At 51.0% G+C, this 14,458-nt stretch overlaps 1 protein-coding gene across 24 annotated transcripts in view; it reads right to left on the bottom strand.

Moving 5' to 3' along the window:
* The window catches only part of KALRN (kalirin RhoGEF kinase), a 735,103-nt gene that overhangs the window by 226,965 nt on the left and 493,680 nt on the right, over window positions 1–14,458 (bottom strand). For all 24 annotated transcript variants that reach the window (XM_066240737.1, XM_066240739.1, XM_066240742.1 and 21 more), the window contains 4 exons: window positions 13,830–14,020; window positions 13,297–13,398; window positions 11,096–11,238; window positions 7,940–8,042 (listed from right to left, as the gene is read on the bottom strand). In XM_066240737.1, coding sequence (XP_066096834.1) covers window positions 7,940–8,042; window positions 11,096–11,238; window positions 13,297–13,398; window positions 13,830–14,020 — 539 coding nt within the window. The remainder of the gene's footprint in view (window positions 1–7,939; window positions 8,043–11,095; window positions 11,239–13,296; window positions 13,399–13,829; window positions 14,021–14,458) is intronic.

Here is a 14,458-nt window from a genome sequence, read left to right as displayed (position 1 = left end):
ATTTTATGGAACTTAATTGCTTTTTCTGGTGATTTAAAGGTGGGTCTATCAAGGAAGGTTTTCAAGCTGTGGAACATAAATCAAATTATTTAGTAAAGTAATGCTGTCATGGGGGACTTTGCCCTGTGGATCAGGCATATACAGGGTGGGGCAAGGTTTATTCTTGTATTATCATCTATTAATTATTGTATTATTTTCCACATGAACAACTGTATTTTTGTCTCACCCTGTATTTTTCAATACAGTGTCTTGGTGGTATGCAGTTTCCGGAAGCTAGTTATTTGAGCAACTTTTCATTTACAGGAAAACCTGTGACCTCAACTGCTCACACTTCATTATTTTGTTGAAAAGCCAGCACGTTTTACTCTGTTGAGTGTGGCTCAGGAGAGAGGAAGTTGTGCTTCTGGGGAGGTGGCAGAGCCTCAGGAAGGGAGCCTCAGGAAGGAAGCCTCTGGCACCCCAAGGACCAGGGGTCCGTGATTTTTCTTGCCCACTGCCACCATCCCCCTCCTCCACTGCCACCACAGAGCAAAGTCACAAAGAAACTGTACTAGGGGGAAAGGCTGTTTTCAAACCTAGTCCTAGACTTGGCTTGTTTGAAAAACTGAAGAAGAAAAAAAGAATCACAATCTGGGCTTAAAACTTTAAAGTGAAGATAGCATTTTTCCTAATTTGGAGTGATTACCAGCATCAGAAATCATTGAGAAAAATCAGAATGCCTCTCTATCTCAGGTTCTGGCCTACTACCCCTTCAGGCACAGGGTGTGACACAGATTTAAGATCGCATAAGCTTATCAAGTCCAAGTTAGATTTCAGATACATCTACTCTAAACCCTAGTAATAGGAAACACAGTTACATACTCTTTTCAGGTATTTATTTAAGACTTAGCAAGCATTTTGTTACTGGATTGGGGGCAACATAAGCCTCTCCCTATAAAGGAATGTTTACGGGTCTGCAGCCTCCCACTCCCACCCCAGACAAAGGCCACAGGAACAGGAGTGCTGAGGAATGTCTCCATCACATTTTCTTCCACTTTTAATATAGTGCATTTAATGAGCTGGATCTCTAGTGAGTGGTTCACTTGCTTGGACCCCAGGTAAGTCGGGAGACCCAACCTTGGGTGGATCATCTTGATAGTTTTAAGAATCTGTCAAGTGAAAATTATGACCCAGTATGAACAGATGGGGTTTTTATTAGCCTTGACACTGCTGAGTCTCCACATTTCTAGGTCCTCCTCAGTGCACCAGTGCAGGGGCCAGGCCTGCATCAGTGCACCAGTGCAGGGGCCGGGCCCTCACCAGTGCACCAGTGCAGGGGCCGGGCCCTCCTCAGTGCACCAGTGCAGGGGCCGGGCCCTCCTCAGTGCACCAGTGCACCAGTGCAGGGGCCGGGCCCTCACCAGTGCACCAGTGCAGGGGCCGGGCCCTCCTCAGTGCACCAGTGCACCAGTGCAGGGGCCGGGCCCTCCTCAGTGCACCAGTGCACCAGTGCAGGGGCCGGGCCCTCCTCAGTGCACCAGTGTACCAGTGCAGGGGCCGGGCCCTCACCAGTGCACCAGTGCACCAGTGCAGGGGCCGGGCCCTCCTCAGTGCACCAGTGCACCAGTGCAGGGGCCGGGCCCTCCTCAGTGCACTAGTGCACCAGTGCAGGGGCCGGGCCCTCACCAGTGCACCAGTGCAGGGGCCGGGCCCTCACCAGTGCACCAGTGCAGGGGCCGGGCCCTCACCAGTGCACCAGTGCAGGGGCCGGGCCCTCCTCAGTGCACCAGTGCAGGGGCCGGGCGCTCACCAGTGTACCAGTGCAGGGGCCAGGCCCTCACCAGTGCACCAGTGCAGGGGCCGGGCCCTCCTCAGTGCACCAGTGCAGGGGCCGGGCCCTCCTCAGTGCACCAGTGCAGGGGCCGGGCCCTCCTCAGTGCACCAGTGCAGGGGCCGGGCCCGTATCAGTGCACCAGTGCAGGGGCCGGGCCCTCACCAGTGCACCAGTGCAGGGGCCAGACGCTCTCTGACTACAGCTCTTGCACCTACTGGCCTGCTATGCTCCCAGAGTGCAGGGTTCAGGGTTACAATGTTCTGTTAAGCCAGGTGAGGCTCTGCAGTAGTCTCTTCCCAGGAGGTTCCAGCAGCCAGGCTGCCTCACCCCTAGTTATACGCGTCCTGTTGCTGCAGTGAGTAACATGGTAGGAATCTCTAACTTTCCCCTTAGGTGAACCCTATCTCTGAACATAGCCTTCTCTCCCAATCAGTAAAACAACATTTTGGTCATGACCCACTACATTAATTTGACAGTCTAGATTTAAAAAAAAATCACTGAGTTAGACCTTGAAATCTCTCAGGGTCTTTAGCCACCCCCCTTCAGCTCGCTGCAGCCCATCCTGCATCTTAGATCATGTTCACATGCTGAAATTCCTTATTCAAATCACAATCAGACCCAGGTGGTTCCAGCAGTGCTCTCTCTCTCACCATTTTTGCAGTTCATTTTCACCTTAATTTCTCTGTCTCAGCCACTCTAGACATGTCTAGAAATCCATAGTGGTTTTCGGGCAAAGAGTATCTCTAATAGTATGTGTTTGGAATGTGCAGTTCAACAAGCATTTACCGAGTGTCTCCAGCACGCTGAGCCCAGACGGTGAATATATGCACGGGGCCATCACAGTGCAAATGGCTGCTTCCGTACCATCAGCTGGAAGTTATTCAGCCGATATACATCATGTTAAACAACAAGATATTTCTTCACCACCACCTCATTACTCAGCCTTGCTTGACTAGAATTCTATAATTTTGGCTTTCTTTGAAGTGCGATTCCAAAGCCCCATCACTTAATATATATGCCTATACCTTTGTCTATGGGAATAGGCAGACGACACTTCGCAGTGGAATGGTCGGAGTAGCATGAGCACAATCCTGGGAAGAAGAGGGAGGGGCTCAGACTACCGTGAACAACAACACAAGCACACCCATATGCCTTCAGGGAAGTCATACTTTTGCATGGGATAGGTGTGAGGTAGAACCTAATTACGCAGACCCATTGAGGATTGAATAAAAGCAAGTTTGGGGAAAGTTATTAATGTCATTTACTGAGGCACCCATGTTGGTGTAGCATTTAATTCAAAACTAAGAATATTATACTGATTCCTCATCAAGGGAGGATTTGTAACTTAAGTAAGGCAGCCCAGCTCTCCTGCTATAAAGAAGGGTGTGTGTGTGTGTGTGTGTGTGTGTGTCTGTGTGTGTGTATGTGTGCGCGCATGCATGTGTGTGTGGTTTTCTTTCCTAGAAAGAAGAGTTAGCCTGACCCTTCAGGTGGTACAGTGGATAGAGCATTGGACTGGGACACAGAGGACCTAGGTTTGAAAACCCGAGGTCATCGATTTAAGCGTGAGGCCACTGGTTTGAGCATGGGATCATAGACATGACCCTGTGGTTGCTGGCTTGAGTCCAAGGTTGCTGGCTTAAGCAAGGGGTCACTTGCTCTGCTGTAGCTCTGGCCCCACTCCTGGTCAAAGCACATATGAGAAAGCAATCAATAAACAACTAAGGAGCTGCAACAAAGATTTGATGCTTCTCTTCTCTCTCCCTTCCTGTCTGTCCCTATCTGGCCCTTTCTGTCTCTCTCTCTGTCACACACAAAAAAGAAGAGTCAGACAAGGAGGGTTCCGAGTGCTAAAACCTGGGTAATAATTAGGAGGGGGCTGGGCATTGGTTTTCTGTCCTCAACTTTGTCTTTTTAGCAAGAATTTAGATAAAGCCACAGAGGTATGTTTACCTGATGTCAGGAGATGTAGCTGATATACTGGAAAAAATAACACATTCAACACAGGCAGGGGTGTAATTAAATAAGGGAAATCTAATAGATATAAAGCAGTCCAGCATTTAGGTTACTAAGTCACTTGCCCAACTAAGAGTAGTCCATGAACACAGGTGATTTTATGAGCAACAGTGTCCACCCCTCCTGCACATGGTGTGCCAGCTTAGGGAGATGAGGCAGAGCAGCCCTAGAATGAGAAGCTGCATTCGCATCATTTAGGTCACATCTGCAGTGTTATGTGGCATTCTGGGTGCTCCACTTTTTATAGATCATCACATAGTAGAGTTCATCCAGGGAAAGGCCAGTAGGATAGGGAAAATATATTACTACAAGGAAAAGCTAGAGACCCTGGCTGATTGCCTCAGTGGTAGAGCGTCGGCCCAGTGTGTGAAGTCCCGGGTTTGATTCTCAGCCAGGGCACACAGGAGAAGCTCTCATCTGCTTCTCCACCCTTCCCCTCTCCTTTCTATCTCTTTCTTCCCCTCCCACAGCCAAGACTCCATTGGAGCTAAGTTGGCCTGGGCGCTGAGGATGGCTCCATGGCCTCTGCCTCAGGCGCTAGAATGGCTCCAATTGCAATAGAGCAATGCCCCAGATGGGCAGAGCATCACCCCCTAGTGGGCGTGCTGGGTGGATCCCGGTTGGGCACATGTGGGAATCTGTCTCTCTGCTTCTGCGCTTCTCAGCAAGAAAAATACAAAAATAAAAATTAAAATTAAATAAAGCTGGAGAAACTGAGGACTTCCAACCTAAATAGGAAAGAGCCAAGACAACTGTCTTCACATATATAAAGCTTTACAGGTTACCACTGGCCAAAGGTGGTACAACTTGAGTATTAAAATGAATACCTGACAGTAATGGATTATAACCCATTAAGTAATAAAATTACCCATAAGACATTACTGAGCACAACTACCTAAGCCTTGGATTCTAAGGGCTAGCTCTCCTGTATATAGACAGAATACAAGGTGAAGCTACAACTCTTTAGGTCTAATAGGGGAAAAGAGCCCACTGACACTTAGTTAATGCAGGATGAACCCAGAGGGCAGAACTCTACTCAGAAACTTTGAAAGATCTTCACAGTCTGCTAAATAAGTGGGCATTCTCACTCACAGTACCTGCACTTCTGCTCCCCCTGTAACAAGGGTGGGAAATGAACCTTTACCGAATGTCTAGCAGATGACGAGTAAACGTGTTTAACTTCCTCTTCCCAATGCCTCAGGGAGATGAGTATTATCTTTGTTTTATAGATAGGGACGTTAAGGCGCAGTAATTCACACAACATGACAGAGATGGTTAAATGCCAGAGCTGGGATTTAAACCCAGGTGTGTCCAAACTGTTTCCTCCCCACCACAGTGCACACAATACATGCAGGGTGATTTAGACAGGTGCGACTCAAATAGGTCTGTACTGGCCCTTTAATGCTCATGTTTTCCTCACCTACCCAGACCGGTGGGGCCACTAGTCTAATTCCTCTGGATGAGGAGAGGAGGAGGAGGGCTAGGGCCTTTCCAGGAAACCGGTTCTTGACGTGACCCTGACCCTGCGAGGCGGCTCTGCCCCATCCCTCCTCACAGCCACCCTCCGTCTGCTCTGCTGTTGATACAGTTCAGTTGACCTGAATCAGTCCACTCTATTATCTTTCTCTTCTTCAGGGTCTGTTTACCTGACCACTTGGAAACCAACAGAGTTCAGTTTCCTGGTCTACTGCTATAGTTACAGGAAAACGGAAAGATACCTGTGAATGGTGTCTCTGATGAAGGAGTGAGCAGGTCAAGGACACACGACCGTCTTGCTCTTCTGACGCAGAAGGGTGAGCACATCCCACATGACACGCATGGTCACGGGCAGGCCCTGTCTCATTCTGAAAGCGTGTCTTCCTCAGTGGCCCCCAGGTTTCGTGTACGAAAGGCAGGTTCTCCCGTCGTCTCCCGACCGCCCCGTTTCCCCAGGCTTGAGAGGGAAGCCGGGGTTCTCCGGCTGACTAAAGCTCTCTGCCTGTAGTAAGGACGTGTCTAGGACCCCTCTGCATATTTAAAACTACAATGTTTGCATGTTTGGCTGTGTTTAAACCACCTGCTGACGCTGCCTCTGAATGCTGGTGTTCCCTGAGATGAGGGACTATGTCCCCTCTGTTAACTCACTCCTGAAATTCTAACCGTCCGTGCGTGCCGGGTGCCGGGGGCACGGCAGGGAAACAGACAGACAGAACCGACACCCTCATCAGGCTTCACAGCCTGGCTGGACACACACACACAACGGAAATTACACAAAGAAGGATTCACACCCAACGAGTCATCCACATTTCTCCACGGGATCCAGCACAGAGCTCGGCACATGGTGGCTGCTTTTCCACAATTAAGTGACCAATGATTTTGTGGAATGTGCAGAAAGACTGATCGGCTGAGTTCATCTCAGCATGGGGAGGCCAAGGCCTTGACTTTTAGAGGGGGAAAACATGATAGTAAAGCAGGAAGATCTGGATTCTAGCCTCTGCTAGAATTTCTACTAGAATTTTCCTGGGCAAGTCATTCAGCTTTCCTGGGCCTCCGTTTCCTGACTTACAGAGTAATGTGCAGGAGGCACCGGGATTCTTCACTGACAACGAAATGCCTGCCGCCAGAGGTATTCTCATTTAGCTCACTTACCTCGCCAGAAGACAAGGCGTGGCTGGGGCCGCTGGCCTCCTAGGACAAGTGCTCGGCCAGAGGTGTCTGTAAGTCAGGGCTGCAGGAGGATGGGGCAGCAGCGGGGGAGGAAGTCCCCGGACCGTGAGACTAATAGGCTACGTCCAAACATGGGAAACACTGCACTTGGCTGACCACCCACTGACTGTTTTAAAAGAAAACTTTCATTCGTAGGGTACTCTAGGTTGTATTTCTAAACAACAGATCAGAGGAGAAAGGAAAGCATAGAAATAGTTTCCACTTGTATATTTTTACAAGTGGAAAAAACCCCCACAATTTTCCATCTACTCTGATGGTCAAAACAGTGTAGTAAATTGAAGGCAGGCTGTCAGATAGCATTACCTTGAAGGCCCTTGAACACTAGCCTAGCGTATGATTTAGCATCATGATCTTAGGAGATATGGGAGCAGTCTTTTTTTTTCCCCCAGTAAGAAAAAAAAATTATGAAAAATCCTAATGAATGCAGATCATCTTAAAAAAAGAAATAGCTATAACTTACAAAAGTAAAATGAGGCAGGGACATAGCCCGTTGCCTGCCTAAGGCTGAAGGACTAAGCCAAAACTCTAGGTCTGGACCAACTAGGGCCAAATAGTCTCTGCAAATCCTCACCTTCCTTAATAAAATCACTCACAGGCAGCGGAAGATCCTCTCATACTCTTCTGACCCCGAGGTAAGCAAATGAGGGTGAGGTCAGGGGCAAACCTGGCCATGTCCCTGCTGCCAATCCAGACGGCTGAATCCCCCCCTGGCTTGAGCAAACGCACTGAGTCTGGGCTACCGTCTCTACAGTCTCCTTTCTTCCTCTTCCCAAGAGAGTGCCTAACTTTTGTTTACTCCAAAATGTAAGAGAGCAAATGACCAGGCTTTCTCACAAGTCTGCTCCGTCCCTACACACACCACTTTTTGGTCCTTCTTCTCAGGAACGAGCCCCAAAGTCGGCCCCAGGAAGGCATCATTCCCACGGGAGCCCTGCAGATAGCCAGGAGGCTCCCGCCAACCAGCATCTCCACGGTCATTTCTCAAATCACTGATCTTGGTCTAACTTCGAGATGAACCCATTCAAATCATTATAAACATGAGCCAGTCACAGCCGCTAAGGTCTTGGGAAACCACCACGGCCTCAGCTCCCTGAGTTCAGGCCTCCCAGAGGGCAGAGGGGCCCCAGCGGCCCGGGCGGGGCATCTCAGGAGGAGAGAGACCCAGGGACCCACACTCTTCACTCCCACATCTGCTGAGCTCTCACCCCAGGAGGGGTCAGCTCTCACCCCAGGAGGGATCAGACAAGATCTCCACGTGTGACATACCTCCTTCAGCCCTACAAAGAGACAACTGGCTCCTCGGTCAGGCTCCAGAGTGGGAGAAATTCCTTTGGGGGTAACTCTCCAGGGGTGCTCAAGTCAACAAGAAGTCTTAGGGGAAGGAAGACTGGGGCAGTGTCCTACCTTGTCACTGTCCACTGTGTTCTGAGAGGTCCGCGAGGCAATGGAGATGGTATCTGGCTGGCTGCTCCCATCCCCCTGGCTGTCAACATCCTCCACTCCATCCCTGCGGGAAGAAGAGAGAAAACACAGGGGTGGGGGTGGGGGGAGCCACTGTGGGTTTAGAGCACACAGGATCTCCAGCTGGGCGGGCGGAGCAGAGCCTCAGTACTTTGGAGCAGAGATTTGTCTAAAATTATCCCACTAACAGGAGCAGCCCTGTGTGATTTTCAGTGATGTAACTAACCTCTTGTACTTAGTAAACATAATCATTCTGTTGGTAACCGAACACAAAATGACTCCCTCTCCAGAGCTCCTCTGGTCCATGGTGCAGAGGGGGCAATTATTCATTTTTGCCGGGACTGGGTCTATCATAGGCACTAGGAAGAGGTATATCCTACTTAGGACCTCGGCTTCTACCCAGCTGACTGTGTATCTGTGACGATGCAGTGCTCAGGGTATTCACATAGTTTTTCTGTGCCTGTAACGGGATGGGGCTGGTATATGGCTGGACTATACAGAAAACAGAACCGATGTTTTTTAACTTGTGTTTTGACTGCTCCAGAAACTAGAGTGGGGTGTTTTCTCCAGGGAAGATTATCTTTGGGAAGTCCCCGAGGTTGGACCCTCGACTCCTGGTTGTGGAGGAGTTCATTGCCTTCACTTTGGGGGGTATTGTTGATGTCATGCTAATTTATGATACTTCTTATAAACCCAGAAGGCCAAGGCATCTTCAAAGATAGGAGAACAGTCACAGATTCCACAGCAGATTTCGGGACAGCTGTGCTCCTCTGCGTCTGATAAGACAGTCTCCGAAGTGCACCGCTGGCACTTGGACCCCTTCCTGGTCCCCTGGACCATAGCACCGTCCCACATGTCCCACAGGCTCCTTCAACTCTCTGGCTTTAGAGCTGTGTCCCAATGCTGCACAGAACCCACAGCCAGGGCCAAGAGAGAGTAGCTTCCTGGGAACACCCGTGTTCCCAGGCTCAATGGTTTGTGTCAGAAGAAAGCTGGAGGAGGCCTGGGCCAGGGGTTGGACAAATTAGCACAGGGAATGATGCTCTTCCCATGGAGGCTTTTATGAAAGTTATACCCCTGCTGCTGCTTATGGAGAAGTTGTGGCATTGGCGGGGGGGGGGGGGGGGCTCGCTGTCTGAGAATGTTACCACATGGGCAAAACACCCATATACTGAAGCTGTGTCACAGAGTTTCAACGACAACTGAGCATATGTGAACATGTGTGTGCCCATGGGCACCCATGTGATACACAGCTATATACACAGTGTCTACTAGTCATAAAAAGTGTTTTCTTTCACCCAGAATATTTCAAAGTCGACTGCTCTCTTACCCCCCCTGTGGGCTTGGAAAATGCCAACTTATTTTAATAACATAAGCCACACATTCGTAGGAAGGAAAATCTGCCGTAAAAAGAATCATGTGATGCATTTCAAAACCAACAATAAAGGATGTTAGCTCCTCTGTTGCTATAGATACCCGGGCCACTGCTCCCCACCACTTGTCCAGGCTTAAGAGCTGGCTGTACTTTCTGCTTCCCACTGTTCTGGCCCGTCATGGGCGCTTCTGGGCCCCTCCAGAGGAAAGCAGTTCCGGGGGAGGTAGGGAGCGCATCCAGGAGTGTGGGCAGTGTTCCCCAAGCCAATCACTCCCCCGTCCATGCTGTCCCTGTCCCCTTAGCCAGGATGCCAAGCGAAGGGAATGACAGATGGCCTGGCTACTCTCTGCAGAGTATGCAGAGATCTCTCACCGTCTTGTCACAGATGCGACAGAGACAAGGTAGAGGCATTTCCAAGATCTACCCACCCCATGTGCTAGGGATGTTCAAACTCTCCTAGTGTAGGAAAAAGAGGCTCTCTCACAGAGTGACCCGAGCCAACCCCCCCGAATAGCCTTCCCACTGTGGTCCTGGACATTCAGCTCCTCACGACCACTTCCTTCCACTCCGTCTCCTTACAAAGGAGGGTCTTCCTGCAGCAGGGTCTGTCCCTAGTGTTTGGGTCTACCCCTCGCCTGGACTCTGAACATAGGTCACTGAAACCAAAATAACCCTTCCCCCGGGACAGTCATAACTTTTTCTTCCAGTACAGAGGGGGACAGTGCCCAGGCCACGCGGGCCTGGGGGCTTCTGCCCTGTGGAGGTGGCTCTCTCTAGCTCATCCCACCCTCCTTCTGGCTACCACGTCCTTCTGACTGATGCCGCCACTCCACGGGCCCCGCAGTGGCGCTCCGGCCTGTGCGTCCTGGTTGGCACCAAAGGGTCAGATCAATCTTCCAGATTCATTCCATTCGTGAATGGGGAGGAGAGGCTGCTACCACCCAGGACCATCACTGCAACATCTCTGGTTTTTGCTCTTTATGTGTTTTTTTTTTCCTCCAAAAAAACTGACATGAAATTTTTTGTATGCTTTCTTTTGAGTGCTCTCCAAAAGAGTCACTGTAGTGACTGTCACATGGAGACTTGAGAAAAAAATATTTAAGAAGTCGTTCATTCCCATCTAATGGAAACTGGGATTCAGAACGGCCCACAGAGATGAAGATATAAAAAAATAAGTCCTCTTCTGCCCAGTCACACTGCTTTGCTCAGACGAATGCGGGTGAGGGCTCCGGGGTGTGGCTGCGAGAGCTGCCATGACAACCCCCTCCCCACACCCCCACACACCACAGCCCGGAGCCCTCTGCTGTCTATCAGCCAGGGCGCTCCCCGCCCTCCGCCTGCCCTGCCCAGACAGTCCACTCGCGTGCCCTTTCACTGTCCTCCTGCCCTCCTGAAAGAGCTGGTTCCCCACTCGCTCTTTCACATGTGAGACATGGCTGTTAGATGGTTCTTGAGGGAATGGACTCATCTTACACTCCCTTTTATCTTCTTGTAGCACTTGCAGGGTGTCTGTCAACTAAGAGGCGCGCAGTGAAGCCGCTGAATTGAATGGACAGTGACTGGCTGTAAGATGCTTACAGAGGAGATACCTCATCTCAGGTAGGGCGGTGCGGGGCTTCACGGAGAGGGGTACCATGCGCAGCGCACCCCCGTGCGGACGCCGAGGCCCGCCCCTCTCCCGCACCGGAGCCTGTGAGGCAGCGCTGGGGCAAAGACGCCGTTACCTCTTACTATTGTTCCTCTGCTTGGCTGGTGTTTTGGGGAGCTGAATCGGCTCCTTTAACGCTCCTTTCAGGTGAATGATCCTTTCTTGAATCACCTCGCGTATGTTCTTGATCCACTCCTGCTTGGTTTCTATGTTGGAGGCCTGGAGAGCCACAGGGAGGAAGGGTCAGAGCCCCGTCTCCCCTCATCCCGCCAAAACAGTTCCGACCGTCCTCTTACTGGCTACGTCCATCATTTTTAAGATGCCGACTGTTCAGGGCCTGTACAGTGGCCCCTTGTCTGTCACGGGAGTCAGATTTCAGAACCCCCTGTGACAGGCAGAAACCCACCAAATAGCGACCTTATACTTATTTTATTATTTATATATATTTTAAGGCTTTATAAATCCTGCCACACTCTTATAAACCTTTCCCACACTGTTACTAACCTTTCCCACACTCTTATAAACACTTCCTACACTCTTTTTTTTTTTTTTTTTTGCATTTTTCTGAAGCTGGAAACGGAGAGACAGTCAGACTCCCACATGCGTCCGACCTGCATCCACCCGGCACGCCCACCAGGGGCGATGCTCTGCCCATCCTGGGTGTCGCCATATTGCGACCAGAGCCACTCTAGCGCCTGAGGCAGAGGCCACAGAGCCATCCCCAGCGCCCGGGCCATCTTTGCTCCAACGGAATCTTGGCTGCGGGAGGGGAAGAGAGAGACAGAGAGGAAGGTGCGGCGGAGGGGTGGAGAAGCAAATGGCGCTTCTCCTATGTGCCCTGGCCGGGAATCGAACCCGGGTCCTCCGCACGCTAGGCTGACGCTCTACTGCTGAGCCAACCGGCCAGGGCTCCTACACTCTTAAACACTTCTACACTCTAGAAAATGCTTATTCTACCGCAAAAAGAATTAAAATAATAAATATATAAAAATACCTATATACTGCAAAATCCCACGATATAGTGAAAAATCCGCGATACAAAATTAGATATATACAATTTAAAAATCCACGCTACAGTGAGGCCATGAAAAGTGAACTGCGATATGGCGAGGGACGATTGTATTTCTCATTTTATACCTAGGACCCTTCAATCCCAGGGACATGCTTCTCCAACTCCTAGAGCAGGGCTATGAGCCCAAGACGCAATGTACACTTGTACGGGGGTGATTTCAAAGTACTTAATAACCTGTAAGGTAGTGACCAAATCTGCTATCTGCCCAGGGGCTGGAGCAGTATTTGGAGGCCCTTTCTGGGATAAGGATTAACACTTCAGCACAGGGAGGAGCCACAAGGGGGCGTTTGAAGGCAGAAGCTAATAACCAACGGGTATGGACAGGCCCAGGACATTCAGCACCTAGCATGGCTCCAGGCTGTGCTGACTGAAGGTCAGCCCTCGGTGTTCAGCCTGGTAAACCTGCTAATTGAATGCACTGCTCCCATTCCATGAATCCCAGTAGTCTTTGTGGAGCTCCTTTCAGGTAATTCTGTCTCAGGACAAGTAGCAGCTATGCTGGTGGTTCAGTGACGGGCACGTCACGTCCTGATGAGCGAATGACTGGCGGAGGCTCCACTGGTGGGTGGCGGGGTCTCTGTCCAGTGAGACGAGCGTTCCCACAGCACCGACTGTCCCCAGCCCACGCAGGCTCTGCGGAGCTGAAATGACTCCTCAAGGCCGTCGCCTGGTGGAAGGCCCTTTCTTCACATCCCCCTCCATCAGCAGAGTTCCCATGCTAGCGTGACTTACTAGAGCTTCTAGAATGCACGATCCCAGGGCACGGGGTCCATATCCTACACATAGCTAACCTCCACAGCACTGAGCAGACTACAGCACATGTACAAACTGTTCAGGAAAAAATGATGAATGTGGAGCAAACCAAGGTGCCTTTTGTCAAAGGGTCAACTGCTGTCCTTGACACCTGAAGGGGATACATGGACAGAACATCTTTGAGTGGGCCCTGTTGAGGAGCCCGGTAGGCCACACTCTGCCTTCCTCACTCTATGCTCATCCACGTGCACGGACTTAGGACACCACTTGTCTTTGAGCTGTGGAGTCCACTTTCATGACAGGATCTGCTTCTCAATACCCAGGCCATGCTGCCTTCCCAAGACGGGCCCAGGGGCTCTGTGGCACCCCCTGGCCCCAGCATTTAGGTGTAAGGCGCCCACACCCCTCTCCCCCCAGTCCCGGTCTTGTGCCCAGCCCAGAGCGGTACTTACTTTCAGCACGGTTTTATTGTCTGAGGATGGGGTGCGCCCAGACCACAAGGCGAATTTGCAGGGATCCCCCTCAACGTGCTCGGTCACACCTAGCTCTGAGGTCTGTAGACAGGAAATGCCTGTGAGAGGCGGGGAAGGGGAGGGCAGTGGGGGAGCTTAGGGCTGGGGTGGGAAGGGAAAGGCAACAAAGAGGAGAGGACCGAGGAAGGGGCTTCTGTCAATCACACTTAAATAGACTGGCTATTTTGTTCATCTACCCAGGATGGAAGGACCTACAGGCTGGTGCCTGGGCAGGTAGCAGGGAGGGAACGTGAAGAGGGAGGTGCTAAAAGCAAACAGGAAGAAGAACTGTGAACTCTAAAAACGTGGAAGTGGGAGTTGAGGGGGAGCTTTCCAAATAGGAGGCACTTTCATTTGTCCGGGACGACTCTGGTGTGGCCGGGGGAGAGAGGAGCGGAGTGGTCCAGATCCCTTCCTGCCCAAGGCCTCTACAAAAGCAGGGTGTCTTGTCTCACCCCACCTGCCCCACCTACCAGTAGCTTATTCTTGTAAACATATTTCGTGTGTCCCGAAGAGTCTTTGATCTCCTTGCTAAAAACCAAGGAGATCTCAAAGAGGAACAGGTGCCGCTCCCGCCCCTTCCGGATCAGTGACTTCGGATCCCACACTTGAAAGGCATCCTGGAGAATCAGCTCCCCCTGCACGTCCAGGTTCTCGTCAAACCCTGAAAAACACCCGTTTCCACCCTGTGGAGCCTCTGTAGTGCCACGTTCCATGCCCAGCTTGGAGAAAGGCTTCCCAGGCTGTGAGCCCTCAATTCCCACAGCGCCTTCTTACTCGGCGGGTTCCTGAAACACCTGCACTCTTGAGTAGACCGCTCTTCAGAACTGTAATCAGATCCCCCTTCCGGCACCAGCTCTCCCACACGTAACCAGTAGTAGTGGGACTTCCTGCAAAGGTCCTGTGCAACCTCTCCACAGCTCTACTGTCACAGCTCCACTGTCAGTCTCGGACCTCCTGCGAGGGTGAGCCCCACGGAGCCTTCCTCCTCAGCTCTCCACCACCCCTGACTTGGAGCTCAGAGTGGAGCCGAGGACAAACACCTCCTGATGGAGTGCCCTTGACGTCACTTTATTTGTTGTGGTTCTATTTCTTATATTCC

This window comes from Saccopteryx bilineata, chromosome 8 (assembly GCF_036850765.1).
Source record: "Saccopteryx bilineata isolate mSacBil1 chromosome 8, mSacBil1_pri_phased_curated, whole genome shotgun sequence".
Taxonomy (NCBI): Eukaryota; Metazoa; Chordata; class Mammalia; order Chiroptera; family Emballonuridae; genus Saccopteryx; species Saccopteryx bilineata.
This window is presented reverse-complemented; position numbering and strand designations above follow the sequence as displayed.